The 13,580-nt window shown below is 39.4% G+C and overlaps 1 protein-coding gene across 3 annotated transcripts in view; it reads right to left on the reverse strand.

Annotated features, from left to right (window-relative positions):
* LOC107555575 (zinc finger protein 704) overlaps positions 1 to 13,580 on the reverse strand; it is a 58,763-nt gene that overhangs the window by 11,124 nt on the left and 34,059 nt on the right. For all 3 annotated transcript variants that reach the window (XM_016238421.1, XM_016238420.1, XM_016238419.1), the window contains exons 3-4: positions 3,114 to 3,217; positions 392 to 633 (exon numbers count right to left, since the gene is read on the reverse strand). In XM_016238421.1, the coding sequence (XP_016093907.1) occupies positions 392 to 633; positions 3,114 to 3,217 (346 nt within the window). The remainder of the gene's footprint in view (positions 1 to 391; positions 634 to 3,113; positions 3,218 to 13,580) is intronic.

Genomic DNA, 13,580 nt, shown 5'->3' on the forward strand with positions numbered 1-13,580 from the left:
AAAGGAGTACAAAATGTATGGAATTCTAGGTTATAGTTGCAACCAAAACACGATTTATACCACCAATGAAATAAAAAAAAATCTGTAACTTATTCTCTTATAATCTAGTACTTATTTTTACAAATATTCAATATTTGCAAAAGCTATTTTTATTACCGATGCATATGCAAATCAACCTCTAGAATTCAGCACTCACAAACGAGTCTGTCTCACAAATTGCATTTAAATTTCACTTCAAGGATCACAAACCCTGCCAGGAAGTGGCTGCGGATTTTTGTGCCGCTTGTTATAAATTTATTATCCTCCTTTATCCATTATTCTTATAGTAACGATTAACTAAGTTACGCCTGATCAAATCTCCATAAGTGAAGGTGAGATTACAGCAGCTCACCTTGCGTTTGCGGGGGATGGGTTCGTCGAACAGCAAGCTGTTCCCATCATGCTCATCGATGTTGTCGTCTGGTGGGCCGCTGAGGCTGCGCATTCGAAAGGGTTTGAAGCTGTCAGCAGACAGGGGTGGGGACGGCGTGGACGGGTTGGACTGGTCACTGGGTGCACTCCAACTCCAATATCCACTGCTGCTGTAGCTAGATGGAGTAAATCCTCCGTCCTTCCAAGAGCCATTTAGACCCTCTGTATGGAGAGAATGGGACACGGTGAAAGCATAAAGACACATTAAGTGCAGTAATTACCATCATCCCGACATATATACTTCTTTATAGTACACTAAACTTTCAATTAAGTGTAATGAGGAGTAAAAAGACATAAATGTCATGTTAGTTTATGAAACTCTCAATGTGCAGTGGTGCTGTAACACACTGTAATAACAGAAAGTTAAAGTCCTAATCATATTACATAAAAGCCACAATTATAGTACTCCATTAAAGCCCTTCAAAAGTTGTAACACATCCTCATCAAGGTCTTAAAGGGGCCGCATGATGTGAAACATGATTGTCATCACAGAATTGAGCACGTTAGCAAATGACCAGCCATGTTTTTATATCAACACCTATTTATTAACTTGGAAGGGATGTTCTTACTCAAATCATTCAGATCAGTATTGTTATTGTCAACTAAAACAAACTATTAAATAAAAATTTGATAGAAATCTGAAATAAAATATAAATATATACATTTAAACTTAGAATACTTAAACAAAAATTAAGAAATGTTGCCTTTGCAACAAACAGAAAAAAACAACTTTAAAGGGGTCATATGATGCTGCTAAAAAGAACATTATTTTGTGTATTTGGTTTAATGAAATGTGTTTATGTGGTTTAAAGTTCAAAAACACATTATTTTCCACATACTGTACATTATTGTTTCAGTCTGAAAAGCAAGGTGTGCTGTGATTGGTCAGCTATCCAGTGCATTGTGATTGCCCGAATACCTCAAGCATGTGACGGAAATGTTATGCCCCTCACCATACTGTTGATGCCGTGTCTGGCCGGAGCGACGAGACAACATTAAAACCCATTACAAACGAGGCATTTGTTGCATCCAGTGGGGACATAATTACTGATTATAATGACTTATACGGTCTTTTTACGCGTTGCATTGCATCGCGCCGCGTAAACATAAAACTCTGTCTGCATTTGTGATCGGAGAAGTGACAAACAACAAGTGCTACTCTACACTGCCCAAAACTCGCATTTGAATCATCAGTGGCAAATCCTTTAAATGAAAACGTACTTACGCGAGACAGAACAGCCAGCTTGTAGTCTAATGTTACTCTCCCAGGATCAGTAAACAGTCCTCCATAAAATGTGCTGCACACATCTGGATATTTGGGTTAAACTGTTCTGGAACAGTGTGGTAAATACAACTTAACCACTGATTTGTAGTCGTGTCCTCTTTTGGAAGATCAAACAAAGTAGTTTCGCTTTCACAACAAACAACACAGCGGCCTAGTGTGAGGGGAAGCCCCGGCTTAGCGTGCGCTGAGGCTGGGCTAGCGTGAGCCGAAGCCCCGGCTTAGTGTGCGCTGAGGCCGGTGCGCTGAGGCTGGGCTAGCGTGAGCTGAGGCGGCGGAGTCAAGAACGGCGCGGCCGGCGGATGTGACGAATGAGCGGCAACCACATGTGACGGACCCCAGGCTGGACCCCAGGCTTTGTTCACGGTGAAAGTTGATGTATTCCCTCAGCGACCAGCACAGATCAGCTCTAGGCATGACGAAGTGGATATCGTCCTCATTTGGAAGACCAAACAAAGTAGCTTCGCTTTCACAACGAAGCACACGGCGTCTTCACAACATGGCTGCAGCATCAACAATACTACAGTGAGAATAAAAGTTACGCCTTCTTTCTTTGCGTGAACATTTGGGCGGCGTTATGCAAATCTTCCCACATAGTGAGGTAGATAGTTGGGGGCGTGTTAGAACGAGCCGTTTTAGGTAGGTGTGGCTGACTCTGAACTTTTATAAAGAATATCTCTTTGGATTTGAGACTTTAGTCTTTGCAACTTTACAGACCTTCTTTATGCACCAAGAGCTTTGAAATCGCATCATATGACCCCTTTAAGTACTAAAATTACTAAAACTAATATGGAAATAAAAGTATTGTGAGGTAAAATAACACAATACTTTTGCACCCATCCTTACATATCATATGCAAAATGGTTAGCCAATCATAACAGAGGTCATTTACACAAAGGCTTTAATTTTTTATGGCATGTCAGCACATGGCAAGAACAAAATAGTACAATCAATGGCAAACAAAGTCATAAATATAGAAGTCTTAAAGGTACAGAATTAAAAACAGTGTGGGAGGTCAGAGAGAAGGTATAAATGGCTGTTTAAACTAAAATATGACTCTTGGTGCAAGACCAAACATTAAAAAGTACTTCAGGGAATAAAATGCTACAGAAGTATAGAATATGGCCCCTTTAAGTTATTAGTAGAAGACAGCTTTAAAACAAGACAGCAAAAGCCAGTCTCATGACAGCTGAACTAGTGCACGGCTGTCTCATGTGACAGTTTTTCATGCACATGTGACAGTGAAAACAGGAAATAGCTGAGTGAAGAGCAAGCCGTTTCTGCAGCTCAAAGCAAACAGTGTGAAAAATACTTCATGAAGGCTGAGATCACGGTGTGGTTGTGATCTAAAGTTACTTACCACTAACTTTTACAGGAGGACTCCGCACCAGAGGACTAGTGGACAGGCTGGTCAACACCATGGCAGCTGTCACTTTGTCCATGTCCACCTCCTCCTCTGATTTCCTGTAAGAGCAAGAAACGTTATTTAAAAGTCACCATGAAATCAAAAAACAACAATATTTATTCCTATAATCCGTCCCATCCAACACCTGATGATCACATAAGAACACAACAATTAGTAAACGTCAATGATCCAAAGAATTCCTGACAGACAAAATTAAGTTCAGCTCTACATTTTTTTCTCATTCGAGATGCCGTTTCACTCATATATACAAGTCACAATAGAGAGAGACTAAATTTTTGCAATTCAAACATCCGACTACTTTGCAATGGATTATTAATCACACGACATTTACAGGTCAGCTGATTGTTTTAAAACAACATGGCTGCACATACAAAAATGTTTATTTGGGTAAGATATTGGCTAAGCTAACAAGCTAATCAGCTATCTGTGTGCAAAGTTACTGTTAAGAAAACTTTCACAATTTGTAGATTTGTTTATATACTATTATACATGATTAAAAAGACACATTTCTAATCAGTCACTAAACAGAGTATCCATTAAAAGTTCTTTCTGCCAATGAAATCCAATGGCCAATGATGATCAAGGCTCCTGAGATGAATGTGAATGCTTATGTTAGCTCTCTCCAATTATTACAGACTTCCTTGATTCAGGCCACAAAAATGCTTTTACAAAAGTTGCTCTGAGCTTCCATGGCAGCTGCTGCGTTCATTGTTGTGGGATCGCCAAAGCTGCATGGCACAGTGTTCCTATGATGGACAGAACAGGAACATCTGTCCTGACAGATGACTCTCATCACTCACGGATGAAGTGTACACGTCTCTTTACGATAGCATGATGGCATATGATGATATCTCAACGCAACCCGCTTCCGCAATGGGAACAGACCTGCTGATCTTGTGGCAGGTTTGTAAACAAAAAAGAAGGGTGTGTTGTTATATAGCAAAGGACATCTGTAAAATCTTAAATGGGTATTTTGTGCCTGAGATTGAAGGATGGGCGATAAATGCGTTGACGTGTGGAAGAAGTAATAAATCTTCTCACCTGTCAGCTCATTCTCTCCTGGGAAAACCTGAGTCGCCCTGCCAAAGGCGCAGCATGAAATCTCATAAGCGAGAAAGACAGAGAAAGCGAGAGACCTCTGGCTGACAGAGAAGCCCGGGACCTCCATTAGAGATGGGCCAAATTTATGTTTCTCATGCAGTGAGAATGATGTCATTATGGCTTTTGGATAAATCACGGTAGGCTGCCATCCTCTTCCGATGCCACTTTTCCCAAGACCCTACTATTATAGGTACTTCCTGGTCACCTTGGGAGAGCACGTTAGGCTTGATGGAGCTTTCCAGATAATGCCACACTGGTGCTTCTGGACGGCAGCTAATTAAGAGCTTTAATATCTCTCATCCAGTGGAATATTGTAAATTTCATGAAACGCATTAGATCCTGTGTAATTAACATGTGATTTATTGCCACTCTTGAACAAAAAAGGATCTGTGAAGTCCCAAATCATTAGTGTCCTTATCAAGCCACAGGAGTGAAGCTGGGTGCACTTTATGAATGGTAATTACACGAGAACGTGAGTGATAAGTACACTTGCAAAACTCAAATTTGACAGAAGACAAAGTAGCGTATTTAGTTGCGCATCCACAGTGTTTACATAATTTGCCCACTATGACCCATTCTACATAAACTCTACATAAGGGTTGCTTCATATAGCAGCGATTTCAAAAATAACATTTGTAAATGCATTGTGGCTTTGGACGGGACAGGATGATCAACTGGTCATCCATCACCAATTAGCAGATTAAATAGGTCACAAAGGGGTGCTTGGGGGTCAGCCGAAAATACATCTTTTGGTTTTTAAAAAAAGTCAAAATACTACCATAAAGTGTTAAATGTGTTTAATTATTTTTTAAAATTTTATTACTGTTAATTTTGCTTTCTAAAGACCATAAGATTTGACAGACAATGACAGAGCAGGAATAAAAAAACAAAAAACGAACGAACGCGAAAGCGCAGGGGAGAGATCAAAACAAAACAATGGTCACAAATTAGAAGTACAAAATGAGGATTTGTAAAGAAGAATGTCGGAGGATTTCGATATAAGCCAAGAGGAGACTGGTTTTCCTTTGCTCCTGTAAACAAACGTTGGTTTTCACAAGACTCACCGGCGCATGCACAACTCTTACGTCATCCTCCCGGAGCTGCTTCCATGTACAGCTGTGAGCGCAAGCTAGATTAAACTGATTATTACTTTTTGAATATGGATATTTTTCTTACAAAAACGCATCGATTCACTACAGGAGGCCTTTGTTCACCCCCCGGAGCCGTGTGAGGCACTTTTTATTATGGATGGATGGCGCTTTATTTAATTTCTTTTGGACTGATGAACTGCAACACCCGCTGACTGCCATTAAACAGCTTGGAAGATCAAAGACAATTTTTTAAACAACTCTGATTGGATTCATCTGAAAGAAGGAAGTCATATACGCCTAGGATGGCTTGAGGGTGAGTAAATAATGGGCTAATTTTACAAAAATGTCTGATAAGTCTGTGGTGGTCATGACCATAAACCAGCCTAATTATACAGGGCTTCTGACTAGTCGATTATGAAAAGATGTAATTTTGCACATCTCTAATCATGGTCTCATCCCATCATCACTGGAATACCTCCAACTATGAACCTGAAAAAACACATTATGGGAGTTACTGTTCTCAAATAGAGAAGAACAGACAAACAGATGCTCTGCTGTGGACTAAACCAGTACTGCATCTCATTTGCTGTTGGCTCACTCTCATCTCCCATCTTAGTCGGTTTTGGTTTTCTCAGTGGGAGTGGGACAATATATTCATGCTCTTTCTGCTCATTTCCAATCAGGCAGGTATAAATTAATGACCATGTTACAGAAATTAGCTTTAGTGTGAATTATCCAGATCTAAGAGTCATTAATGCCCAGTAATTCTTCCCATGACCACCCTCATTTGCAGGAAGCCAAACATCAATGGGGTTTTTTTGGTCATGGGGGTAAATGGGTGAGATGGCCGCCAGCCAGAAGGGGGAAGCAGTTCACAGACATTTGTTGTGTCTCATAGACAAATGAGAGAGCGGATGGCTTGAGAAAGGCTATCCTACGTACCTTCAGACATCTGGACCTTTGTGTTTAAGGAGTCCATCGAGGAGGACTGCGCCCATATTGCCAGAAAACTCAAAAGATGGTTCCAGTTTTTTCACAGTGGTTTAGGGGGATTATAATGGAAACTGATTGGATTACAGTTTTTTTTCAAACACAATATCAGTCATCTTGTGTTTAATGTGGGCTCATTCGGACCTTGCAACAGTGGCATAAAAACCGTTTGCAAAAATAACAGTGTGACTTTAACTTTGCGATCGAAAACAAATTGCACTCCATTCAGAATTCAGAGAGCATTTCAGTGTCAGTAAACAGTGATAACTCTGAAATAACACGGGGGAAGTTAGGGGAATTCCCCAGAAAAACCCGAGCACACAGCTCCTCCCCTGTTGCCCTCCCCTTCCCGTTCGGTTTTGAGCTAGAGCAGGAGGGAGCAGGGATGCCTTTGAAGTTGGCTTGAGCTGAGCCGTCCGTCGTTTATTACAGTCACTAGTGTATGACGCTCATTTCCTTCTGAATAATGGGCAATAAATCAGACGCATCAAGCCTACCGGCGTGAGCTCCTGCGTTGTTATCACTGCCATCCACGAAAAAATCTGCATGCAACACGGGACAAATATGCATGAGAGACAATGAGCTATTATAAATGTTAACCTGCTGTAAACATGTAGCATTGTGACTGCGACCTCTGACCGTCAGATACTCATCGGATGCGATTGTTTATCTATAGACTTGTGCAGATCCAATCTGCGTCACATACCGTTAAAAGATTAAATAGCGGCAGCATATATGGGCTGCTTTCTTTCAATTTCCTGTGTAATATCATTACAGTGCAGGGCTGGGTGGTTTGTCTGTATATGTTGATGGTACAAATGTGATGTGCTGTACAGTTTATACTTGCGGCGTGATTTTAAAACAATGCACTAAGCAGAAAACTGTAATCTGCAAACTGTTGCTGATGGCATCCAATGTAGACAGCTTCATTAGAGCGATTTAGGTTTTGTTTATGGTTACTGAGCAATGATGCAACTTGGTGCATCAAAATAGAACTGATGTGCGGCCACACAGTCACAAGTGCATATATCAGCTATTTTCCAAACATTTAAAAAATATTTGTAATGTATTACTGCCCCCCCTCACTTGTGTTATGTAATGTGAAGCTGTTTTTATACTAATGTGTTATTAATAATCTTACTGTTTGGGCTGCATCTATCAAGTGCTAAGTCCCTTTTCTTTTTTAAAGTATGTTTTAAATCACTAGATTACAAACAAAAAAAAATGGTTATGTAATATATAGTTAATGGGTCCAACAAAGAAATGTAATGTTATTCCTGTTTGATGTGATGGCAAAGCTGAATTTTCAGCATCATTACATTCACATGATCCTTCAGAAATTATTCTAAAATAATAGTTCTGATCATTATCAATGTTGAAACAGTGGTGCTCCTCAATATTTTTTCTTTGAATATAAAGTTCAAAAGTATTTATTTTATTAACATCATTTTTTAATAAGAAATGTCTTTACTTTTGATCAATTTACATTTGATCAATCTACAACTTTCAGGAGTAACTGCGCTTCTGAGGAGGAAATGTATACAAAAACGAATTTTAATTTATTATTTCACAGATATTAAGTAAATAAAGTAAATCTAGCGATTATTTCCTTCTATCACATTGGAACTGGCACTTTCAGGCATTTTTGTGTGCTAATGCATCAGGCAGTCAAGTGAACAGGTAGTACTTTTATTCAGCGCGGATGCAATAGATTGATCAAAAGTGACATTCATTATTACAACAAAAAAATAAATAAATACATTTCTGTATATAAACAGCTCCTAAACAGTACATAAACAAAACAACAGTGGTTGGTCACTTCAGACAATCTCTTCCTGTCAAAGTTAACAGCTCTCATTCATGGTTCCATGAAAAACCTTTAATATCTATGAAACCTTTCTATTGCACAAAAGCGTCTCTTTAGATTATTAAAATGTTCTTCATACTAAGAAAAAAAGGTTCTTATAAGAACTGTTCACTGAAAGGTTCTTTGGGGAATCCAAGATGGTTCTTCTATGGCATCGCTGAGAAAACCCCCTTTTGGAACCTTTATTTTTAAGAGCATACACAAGACCCTGTCAAACCTAGAAATTTCAGAAACCCTCTCGAGTCTGCTCCGCCCAGAGGACCAGTCCAGGACTGTTTCCAGTTTTGATAATAACTGTATCTACTGCATGCTCAACCATTCAACTGTTCTGAAAATCTTACCCTCTTCTCTCCCATTGGAAGGCAAACTTGCAAAGCGCTCTGGAGCGAGAGACATTAACCTTGGCAACCAGAGACATATACACACACATTATATCGGTTTAATTTGATTAAAGCAAAGATTAATCCATTCATCATCTATTACTTTGTATCATTACAGGTCGAGCGTGCCGTCGACACAGAGGGCACAAACACTTACATGTTCTTTGTTCTCGATGCCACGCTCGTTTCATCTCACCCCCTCCACCTCGGCTCTCCTCACTCCTGCAGGCTGAGCGCTCACACAGGATACGCTGAATGAGTGGGCTGCACCAGGCTCAGGGGCCCGAGGGGGGTACTGTCGGTCAACACAGGGATGCTCGAAGCACTCCAGAAATCACAGTGGTTGGCATCGAACCAAAGCCAGCCTCCTCTTACATCACACACATGGTCCAGCTCCCTGTAGTATGGATAAACATTGTGCCTGTGAAGCCTGGCCAGCAGCCAGACATAAAGCTGGAGTCACACAATAATTTCCCTTAATACTGGACAGCCTTGTTTACTTGCTAATCTGCAAACAGACAAAATACAGTGCAGCGTTTCCGCTACACTGGCCACTCGTACGCCATTTATAGCCTCCCCTGCCCCCACCCTGCACTCTTGGGTAGAGTTTTTACAGTTCCCTGTAGTGTTCATGAGCGTTCCTCGATGTGAGGAGGGTAAACATGCTCACAAGGAAGGAGATTTCCACATTCCTGCTAAACATGGGTTGTGTAAGAGCGGAGGTATTTACGGTCAACATCAACCTCGGATAGCGCTCTTTTTCCACCAGTAGGACCAGATCATGTTTGTCAAGGAAAAGAGAAAAGAAGGCTTTATCTGACTCTGTCACACAGTGCCACTGTAAAAGAGCCCACATGAAAGAAAGAATAGGAGAAAAATCTCTGTCATTCATGCTGTCGGGTAAAAAAATATAAAAATTTAAAATACAAGTATGCTTCATACAAGCATGTCAAAGAAAAATGCCAGGCTGCAGTTGCAGGTGAACATCTTTGTTCTGAACTGTGTATATCAGTGATTTTCATTTTGTGTCGGGGTCCTGATCACCCTGTTGGGGGTTATTCTGCGATAACAACCGGCTGGATGTACATTATCCCTTACTTAAATTCAATACATTAGTATGGACCACAATATCACAAGTACTTGTATTTATCACTTAACTTTTTCCTGTATGATAGGTTAAACAAAACAAAAGCTAAATTGTTCCAAGCCCCCCTCCACCCCCCGCTTAGATGTCCCAGGTTGGGAATCAGTGATGTAAATTAACCTATATACTTCAAGCCTCAAACATCGTCCCACCTCAGGAGAAATTAATGTGAAATATGGTTGTGTACATTGGTGCCCTACTTTTATAGTCTACATCCCACAGTCTAGGTCACACAAAGATATGACCCACAAAAAGAACCGGCAAAAGACCTAGACTTTGCGTCACCTCCCCCAGCTTAGAGGCGCCATGAAGGAGTACCTGAACTGCATTCACAAAGCCAGCACTGGGATGTTTAAGAGCCACGTCGCGTGGCAGGCATAGCAACTGCTTTGATGGACTCAGAGAATTGATGTTTCTGTCTGACCTAATGAGCGATGGAAATACAGAGCTTGTTGCTGCTGCAAGCAATTCATTTAGCCGCCCATTTTGTCAGGAAAAACAGCAAGTTGATAGTGAAAGGAGTGAGAAAAAACATCGATGTGAGAAAAAAAAATAAAAAGAGAAAAAAAATAAAAATAAAGGAGTCTTTTGTCTACAGTGGCAACAATGACTGCTGATCACACTTGATCTTGTTCAATTCCCTGAAAACTGAGCTCACATCAATGCCTGTGTGTTCCTGCTGGCTACCTGCCAGATTCAGATGTTGTCTTCAAGTCATGTTGGAATGGTCATATTTATGAGATGGGACGCTACAGTGTTGTATTAACCATCTGGAAAATGAAAATTCTGCCATCATTTACTCACCTTCATGTCATGTTTTTGTTCCTTCTATGAATGTCAAAGGGGTTCAGTCTTGTTTTTTGCAGTTGAAACATTCTTCAAAATATCGGTCTTTGTTCTTCAAGAAAGAAAAGTCATAGAGGTTTGAGAGTAATGATGACGAGTAAATGGAGACAATTTTTTGGGGTGAACTGTCCCGTAAGTTAACTTTTTGAGTTGAGGGGGTGTCAGTTAGAGAATCATGATGGAAAGTAGGGGCAGTGCTAGGGGTGGGCTAAAGGGGCTGAAGCCCCGAATATTTTTATTACTATACCCTGTACGCATCAGCTCTGAGTTTTCACGCACATTAAAATCATTTCTATTAGAACGTGGATTTGCTCTCTGCACATCCAATTGTGTCTACTTACGTTGTCATTCACTCCTGACAAGAACTGACCAATGAGGCTCATACTTCTGACCGTAAACCGGCCAACCAGCGATCAGAAGCTATAACAGCTGCTTCAGGTATCTGTGACTTACTGTATAACTTGTCACTATAATACCGATTTTGCCATTTGTAAAATTAGGTTATTTGTTACTCAGCACTGTCATTGTGAAGCAAAAAATATAGATATTTAATCATAGAATTGTATGCAGTCTTCCTAGGACCCACGCATTTAGAGCGATTATATGAACGGTTTGGTTAGCATGGTCTGTGGCAGAGTTTTCTTCGTTTCAGGGCAACAATTCAAAGAACAAGAAATAAATATTTAGTGATTTAAATTGTAGAGACAATATTGTCTTTTTTGCTCTATTTTAGGGATGCACCGATACCATTTTTTCAGAACCGATCCGATACCAAACATTCTGAGTATCGGCCGATACATATACCGATCCGATTCCAGTGCAGTTTTTTTTATTTAAATAAATGTAGAACTTCTATACCACTGTGTGTTGACCTGATCATCACTCTTTTGTGTTAAAGACAATCTACTAAATATAAACAACTTCATTATAAAGAAAAATAACAAATGAAAAATATATAATCATAATCTATGACAAAAATACTATTATAAACTAGGTTAGTGGATAATTCAGCAGCTAAAGTTACTCTAGAAAAATCATGAGTGAACAATAATTTTACAAAATCTAAACATTTAGTGAAAAAAAAAATTTAGTGGGCAACAAATAAAAGTGAATAAGTGTAGGACTAAATCTGGTAAAATATTACACATTGCTCTTTGTATTGTTGTAAAATACATTTATGAAAAACATTTATATATACATATAATACTATGAAATTAAAAGACATTTCTTTTAAATGTATAGCACAGTAATGAGGCAGCAACATACAGTATGATAAATAGGACAGAACAAGAAAGGCTATTAATAATCTTTCATCGCACAAAACTATTATAATATGATAATATAATACAGAGCAGCACAAAGCGCTTTATGCACATCACGTGCACAGAATGATGCGCTTGAAGCAACACGGAGTCACAGCGCTCCGCATAGAAAAGTTCAAAGCACAAAGGGAAGAGATATTGATGCGCTGTGTATATTATATCTGTAATAGAGTCTTTTCTTTTTACATTTTGAGTTACTGTGCGCGTGAAGAACAATTCATAGTGCTTTCGACTGTGTTGTGATCTAACAGAGACCCGGTAGAAAGTAACATGATGTAGCAATAGCACTACACTTCAGCAAGATAAAGTCCTTTTATGCAAAACCCCTTATCTTTATCTACAGATCAAGTATAATAATAGGAACATTGAATCATCTTGGAGAGCGAATATTAAAATACATACTCTAGTTTGAGTTTGGTAAGGTTTTTTTTTCCTTAATATTCTTAAATGAAGTTTCTCATGCTCACCAAGTCTGCGTTTATATGATTTAAAATACAGTAAAAAGATGAGAAAATATTATTACAATTTAAAAATTTTCTATTTGAATATATTGTAAAATGTAATTTATTGCTGTGATCAAAGCTGAATTTTCAGCATCATTACTCCAGTCTTCAGTGTCACATGATCCTTCAGAAATCCTTCCAATATGCTGATTTGCTGCTCATGAAACATTTCCTTTTATTATCAATGTTGAAAAGATTGTTGTGCTGCTTAATATTTTTGTGGAAACCCCAATACATTTATTTTAAATAGAAATGTTTTGTAACATTATAAATGTCTTCACTGTAAAGTGATCAATTTAACACATCCTTGCTTAATAATAACAATGAAAAAAAAATCACTTTTAAAAGGTAGTGCAGGTTTTTTATTTAATTATTTATTTTATTTAAATTATTTCTATTTATTTCATGCACTGTGTTCTGTACAAAATCACTCAAACACAAATCTGAACAACTCCTAAACTCATAAGTAGGAGCTTCCCTAGAGGAAGGCTATCTGTGGTAACAATAGTGCTACACACAAAGCTGAGGTCAATAGTACAAATGTCACACTGAAATTCACTAGTGACAATGTGATTATTACTGAGTGCAAGCCCACAAAGCGCCTGTGCTTCATCCCGTGAGAGGCAAATCTTCTACACTAAATAGACTTAAAACAACAGAATGGATGCCGGCTGCCTACAAAACTTTGATTAATGGCTAATGATGTATCTTTTAAAGTCTACGCGTCAAAGGCAGAGTATCCCTCTCCCATGCCCACCATCCCTCACGCCGGCACGTGACCCCCGCCAGCGTCACCCCCATTCCTCAGGGAGCCATCACTACGACAGGGACGCTCCCAATTACACAGTTTGGGGGGTATTGGAGTGAGTCATAAAACTCCATACTTCATGAGATGGGGCTGATGGGTAAGAGCGTGAGGTGGGGGTAGTCGTCTTCCCCTGAACATCATGTCCTAACTGCCTCAGGCCAGGACAAAGACCCTGTCACTTGCAAGTGTGTTATGGACAGTTATGGTGGTTTCCATAGGTTTAATATCTTGGTGGACTCCACACAAAGCCGCATGAGGGGCATAATAAAAATGGCAGGTGCATGGTTAACAGTGAGAAGTTGACTGGTTAGAAGCTCAAAGGAACACCGCTTCCATTAATTAATATGTG

The sequence above is a fragment of the Sinocyclocheilus grahami genome, unplaced genomic scaffold (assembly GCF_001515645.1).
Source record: "Sinocyclocheilus grahami isolate Dianchi unplaced genomic scaffold, SAMN03320097.WGS_v1.1 scaffold538.1, whole genome shotgun sequence".
In the NCBI taxonomy this organism is placed as follows: domain Eukaryota; kingdom Metazoa; phylum Chordata; class Actinopteri; order Cypriniformes; family Cyprinidae; genus Sinocyclocheilus; species Sinocyclocheilus grahami.